The sequence below is a fragment of the Panthera leo genome, chromosome B4 (genome assembly GCF_018350215.1).
Source record: "Panthera leo isolate Ple1 chromosome B4, P.leo_Ple1_pat1.1, whole genome shotgun sequence".
Classification (NCBI taxonomy): domain Eukaryota; kingdom Metazoa; phylum Chordata; class Mammalia; order Carnivora; family Felidae; genus Panthera; species Panthera leo.
The window spans coordinates 35,312,942-35,319,334 of NC_056685.1; the positions used below are offsets into that span (position 1 = coordinate 35,312,942).

Sequence of the window (6,393 nt, forward strand, 5' to 3'; positions counted from 1 at the left end):
AATGTTCTAGGTGTGCACCTCCTAGGGTCAGTAAAGCCTCATCTTGAATACAGAAGCACTCCATCTGGGAATTAAAATACATCGAAGACCTTTCCTGTAGTACCTGGGCTATTGGTTCAAACCATCACATTCGCTTCTTCAGCCCTCCATGCTGCTTTTCTGACCCGGGTTCAGTTAAAGTCTATGGACCTGGCTTTAGAACAGGACTGGCTTTAGTGCTGGCTTTAGAACAGCACTGAAAATCATTCCATTTTCCCAGAGGGATCCTGTCACTTTTACTTGTTTTATACAGTATCTAACCTTGAGGTACATGTAAACAGGTGTTTACTAAATTATTTTAATAATGACAGCCATGGCATGGAGTGTTGTTTCATTATCAGAATGTTTAGCACTCATGTTGCTAAATATTCAGTACCTGATATTTTGCAAAACAATTCCCCATGCCTTTTTTTTTTTTTAAATCAGTCTTCTGCTCTCCTCCACAGTGCCCAGCATTAACTGAGGCAACAGTGAGGATGGGATCTAAAAACAGACTAAATTAGTGCGATCATTTGTTAATTGGCTTTGCTCTTAAGTCTTCAGGTGTTTCCCAAACAATCTATCAGTTTTCTTTAGTCCATACTGGAAAATAAAATTGTCTCTTACTTTTGAATGCGGAGCACTGATTTTGGAGTCCCAGCAAGGAAAAGTGGGGATGACGCCAGCTGACCTGTTACTACCATGTAACAAATAGATGCCTCACCAGGCAGGAAGAATTACTGAAAAGGAAGAAAACGCTATGGTCCACTCATTCGCCCCTTCTTAACCTGATAGCAAGAGGTTCTCAGACCTCACAGAATTTGCCACAACTAAGAAGGCCAACTGAAGGGATAGAAAAGAAACAACCAGGAGTTGGAAAACATCACTGAAAATTAGAACAAATCTCAGTTACTGACTAACCTGGGTCTCGGGAGCTTTTCTGCCATTACCCAGCATGAGCCCAGCCAGACTCATAAACAGAAATCAGCTGTGAAGTGTACCCAGTTGTTTTGTGTTTTTTTTTCCCCTAATAAAGTTAGGAAAACGCCTTCTTGCCTTTGAGCTGACAAGCTCTGTAACCCTATAGGTTAGGGTTTCCAAATCCCAAATTTCTGGTCACCTCATATTCCACTGGGCTTGGGAAGTCCTGGCCCCTCTGGTTACTAAAACATCTATGGTAAATCAGGGAGAAAATTAATATACAGCCATAACAAGTTCAGCTAATCACCCAAAAAGCTCCCTCAAGGCTGAGTAGAATGCTGTTTTAGAGGTAAACAGAAGTCTGAGGTAAGAGTGTGCAAAAGTGGGAGAAATCCAAAGTGGGTTTTCTTTACCAGAGGGTGGCAAGGTCACTGAGGGCCTCAGTCACACTGGGGGGTCCTCTGGTGTGTGTGCTGGCACGGGAACACACACTGGTCTTTGGGGTTCTCTGCACTGGGGCAAGTATAGGCATAAGCAAAGAGTCACAGCACACAGGAAATTCTCTCCAAACTCTCCCAATATCTTTCCTCACCAAACCCAGGGAGACTGCCCCTTTCCTGACTCCTAAGCCCTGGAGTGCCACCTACTGGGAGAGGCAGAAAGCACATCCACTTTAGGTCTTCTAGGTGTGCATTCATTCGTTCTCACCAGCATGCATTCATTCATGTATCAAGGGCCTGAATGAGCGGGGACCTGTGCCAGAAGTAAGGATACAAAGATCAGCAGGGCCTCAAAATCCCCATTCGGTATGCTTCAGTGTTAAGTCCAAAGTCTTATATACATAGATGAACCCACCTAGGACAATGTTCACTCAAAGAAAAAAATGCAGGAAGAGTTCAAGTCATCACCAAGACTCTGAGAGGCAGCTGCAGGGGCTAACAGCTCACCGTTTCATCTGCAAAGTACTATACCTGTAACATCTACTTGTAGAGAACAATTCTCCACTTAACATTTCTACCATATGAGGTAGAAATGTCCAAACAGTCTTAGGGGGCTGCATTACCAATATTCCTCTCCACAACTCACTGGGTCCCCAAAGTGCATTAAACTCTTGTGTCATCTGAAATCTTTTCCTTATTCAGTGTGTGTGTGTGTGTGTGTGTGTGTGTGTGTGCGTGTGTGCGCGCGCGCGCACGTGTGCATTTAAATACTCTTAGCATGTGCTCTATGGAAATAATGAATAATTGGTTCTTGTAATATAGTTTATTATGTAGTATTCTGATACACTGTAAAGTATCAGAGCAATACTAGGAATGATATTTTGAGCCTCAATAGCCCCTTTTCTCCAGTTTCCTCCATGCAGTACCCAGAGAAAGAGAAGCTAATGTCATGCTTTCTATAACCCACACAAGCTAAGGTGCAAGCAACATTGTCTATGACCATTTGTAAAGAGAGTTAACTGTGATCATTATTATTATTACTTTATTATGATGATTACTATTCTGCCGTATTGCTAAGTAGTTAAAAGAAAAGCACAGTATGTCTTCCCTCCCAGAACACATGTTTCTCCCCTCTGCCTTGTCTCCAGCAGATAAGGGACATTCTGATGTTTTATTTGCTAACTGGTTGACTATTAAGAAACTCATTTGCTAGCTGGAGCCTGCAATGGAAAATCAGCCCAGAAAAGTGGGAGGTTGGCGTGGGACCGAGTAGATAGGGCACCAGAGGTGAGGCAAGGCCCACATGAGCCACTCCCAGCCTGAAGCCCAGGGTCAAAAGCCAGTCCTTCAGTGAACCTTCAGGCTATCCCAATGCACTGGCCACTGGTCTCCATATCCCAACTCTCAATGCACACGCACGCGCGCGCACACACACACACACAGCACTGAAAAGCTGGGGAGAAAGGGCCAGTGCATCCAGTGCCTTCAACTCTGTCAGGAAGAGAAGAATGTAAAGCCCCACCACTGGCAACTTTTTCGGTTCTCCACTCTTTGGTTCGTCACCATCACTGATCTGAGGTAATTGTTTGGCTTCTCTACTCTCTTTCCTGAAACTCTAACCCCCAATTATGTTTCATCACCCCTTTGGTTATTAAACCACAGCAACCCCTTCCTTGTAGATATTCGTGCTTTTCCAGGTCTGCCCTTCCCTACCTCCATCACCCTCCATCTCGCCTCCCTGCAAAAAAACCCTGGGCAATGCCAAAGACCAGGGAAAGGGGGATGGGAAATGGAGGGGAGACAGGGATCCTGGTGCTCTTTCACCTGAGAACCGCATCCAGGAATGGAGGCAAAATTGCTCCTGTGAATTATATAATCACTGCAGCTTCAAGGGAGAGAACTGGAATTCAGGTTGCCATAGTGTTTGTTGGCATGTTGCTGGAAAGGCAGAGCTCCCGGCCACGGCTCACTTGCTCCTGTCCCTCCATCTTTCTCATAAACCTTTCCAGGGTCAGTGCTCCTACTTTTAATGTCTGCTCCCTGCATATGGGGTGGGAGGAAGGATGCCAGGGAACAAAGGTGCAAAAGAAAGGAAAGGGGCCAAGAGGGGTTTATCCTGCACTAAGAGGGGACCTGGTAAACTAATATTATCGTTATGCGAATAATAATTCTTACCACAGTATACTGCCATCATTAGTGATAGTAAGGACAATACTATTGAGCTCTCCTCTTCAAGGCTGCTCACCGAGTTGAGAGCCTGGAGGGGAGACATCCATCCCCACACTTCACAAATATCACCCTTTCCTTTGTGTTTCTCACCCTCTCCCTCCTAATGCATCCACTGCTCCATCTGCTAGAAAGGGGACAGGAGAACAGGTGAGGGATAGGGTCATGGCATCGAGAAATCCAGGGACAGAAGCTGTCCTAATGACAAAGCCCTGGCTCACCCTAGAACCCATGGCCCTTGACAAAATTCTTTCTACCAAGAAGTCAAAATCATCACGCTGCCACCCCAGCTGGAAAGCAAAGGGACAGCTGACCCTCAAATCGGTTTCAGGATGGACAGAGACCAGCCAGGTGGCTCTAAAGGACAGGGGCTCTGTCCCCAAATGGTGGAGATGGGGGCAGGAGGAGGCTGGAATAAAGAGACATGGAGACAACCGCTCCCGCCACACACACCAGGCTGGGGTCCTCAGAGAATCACTTAAAGTATACCCCAGGAAGTAACAGGACTAACAGCGACAGGTATTCAGGAGGAAGAAATTGAAAGGAAGATTGTAAACAGGGAGGCTTGGGAAACTGGGAGAGAAAAAGGAAAGACTACACCCAAAAGAGACAGAGAAAGCCATAGAGACAAGACAGAGATGAAGCTGGAGGCTGCCACACTCCAGCAAGACCAACCCTCCACACTCCATAATAACCTTAACCGCTGAGCAATGCCAAAACATAATAACTTGTTAATATGGGGATGGGGGTGAGGGAGAAAGTTTCCAAGAAGTGGGGAGTTACCTGAAAGCCCTTCCCCCTCACTGGGGGGAGCTGGTGACACTTGATGCCAAGGATGGAGATGCTGGCAAACACTGGGCAATAGTGTGCAGCCGCGTGAGCTTGGCACACCCTTTCATTATTTCCTTAAAACATGAAAAAGCAAAGCCCACACACCGCCCGAATTCTAACTGCTTACATCCTCAGGTGCTAGCCCACATGTGGGTGCGAATAAGAACACACGGGGCGTGGGTGCACTCGGGGTCAATGGCAGTAGAGAGGTGGGTGGGTGTGGGTGTAGGTGAGCCGGGGGGAGAGAGGGAGAGAGGAAGAGAGGAGAAAGGGAGCCGGGCGAGAGGAAGGGAGACAGGAACGAGGGAGACGGGAAAGAGGGAGAGAGGCGCCGAGTCTCACATCTGCATCCCGGGCCCCCACCCGCCACCTGGAGCGCGCTGCCGGGGGGAAGGGGCGCCCGGCTGCGAGCGGGATGCCCGGCGGCGGCCGGGGGCGCGAGGCCGACCTGGGGCGGGGTGCGCGCGCGCGCTCCCAGCCGCGCCCGGAGCAAGGCGAGGGACCCTGGCCCGGGGGGCTCGGCGGCGCCCCCTCCCCCCACCCGGCGCCGCCGGCCGGGCAGTTGGGCTTCCCAGGCAAACGCGAGAAAGCGAGGCAGAGCAGACACTTGGGGAACTTTTCCCCCTCGCCTGGAATTTCATAGGAAACACATGCTCTGGAGAAGCCGGGCACGGGGAGGGGGAGGGGCAGGAATTTTCCGCTCCGGCTCGCGGGCGGCTCCGGCCCGGGTCCCGCCGGGCTCCCGGCCGCTCGGGCGAGGCGGAGGCGCCCCGCTGCCCGGCGCCCTTCGCGGACGCAGCCCGGGGCAACTCCGCAGGGACCGGCCCAGGGGCCGCGGGGAGCGCGCGGGGGAGAGCGGGAGAGGGGTGGAGAGGGCGGGGAGACCGGGCGGGAGACCGGGCTGGAGCCCCGGCGAGGCGGCGGGGTCCAGCCTTACCTTGGTGGTTTTCCTCTGGAATGTACATCCTCGTGTTCTCATTGACCATTGACCAAAAATTGTTTTAAAAGGAGAAGAAGCCACAAAGAGGAAGAAATGGCCAAACACCCCCAAGCGGGTCTGGATTAATCCCTCCTCCGAGGTCGGCGGCTTTCGTGCAAATTCAAGGAAGCCGTGGATCTGCAGTATTTTCTTCTTCCCTTCTGAGGATTACCTGATTCCCATTATTGCATCAAACACCAAAAACTGCTCCTTTCCACTACTGCCTCCTTTTGTGAAATTGTAATGCATCCTCAGTACATCCGGGCCCCTTCCAAGAATTTAGCACCGCACCTCTGGCGGCTACACCGTTCGAAAAAATAAATCGAGAGAGGCAGAGCGAGAAGAGGTGGAAAGGAGGGGAGTGGGGGAGCAGCGGACCCCTGGACGCGGGGAGAGGGGTCCGCCCGGGCCAGCAGGGGGCCGAACCGTCTCTGCCCGCTCGTGGCGAGTCCTCCTCGAGGCCCCTGTCGGCTTTTTTCTGTCAAAAAGATCCAGCAACTCCTGAGGGCTAGCAGGCAGGAAGAGGCGCCGCCGCCGCTCCGGGCCGCGCCGCGCCGAGCGCCGTTCTGGCAGGGAGCTGTTTCTGCAGAGGCAGGGAGAGGGAGACACCGGGCGCGCGAGAGAGCGCCGCGCTCACTGCCGCCCAGCCCAGCCCCGCCGCGCCCGCGCCCTCCCCTGCCCGCGCCCGCCCGCCCGCCCGGCGCGCTGGAGGCAGACGCGCTGAACGCTTCCAGATGTGGCGGCGGCGGCGGCGCGCGGGGAGCCGGGCGCACGGCTCAGGGCGCACCGCGCGGACTTGAGCCCGAAGTTGAGCACCCGCTCGGGCCCTCGGCTGCGCCGCGCGAGCCAGCCTGCTGCCCACATGACGTCAAGGGGAGCGAGGCGAGGCGGCGGGCCCGGCGAGGGGCGGGGGTGAGGGGCCGCGCGGGGCGCCCCCGGGGAGGGCGGGAGGGGGGGCGGGCGGGCCGGGGCGCGGAC

General features: G+C 52.8%; 1 protein-coding gene across 1 annotated transcript in view; it reads right to left on the reverse strand.

Annotated features, from left to right (window-relative positions):
- CACNA1C (calcium voltage-gated channel subunit alpha1 C) overlaps positions 1–5,674 on the reverse strand; it is a 657,848-nt gene extending 652,174 nt beyond the window's left edge. The window contains exon 1 of the mRNA XM_042945417.1: positions 5,374–5,674. Coding sequence (XP_042801351.1) covers positions 5,374–5,422 — 49 coding nt within the window. The 5' untranslated portion in view covers positions 5,423–5,674. The remainder of the gene's footprint in view (positions 1–5,373) is intronic.
- Positions 5,675–6,393: the final 719 nt, after the last annotated feature.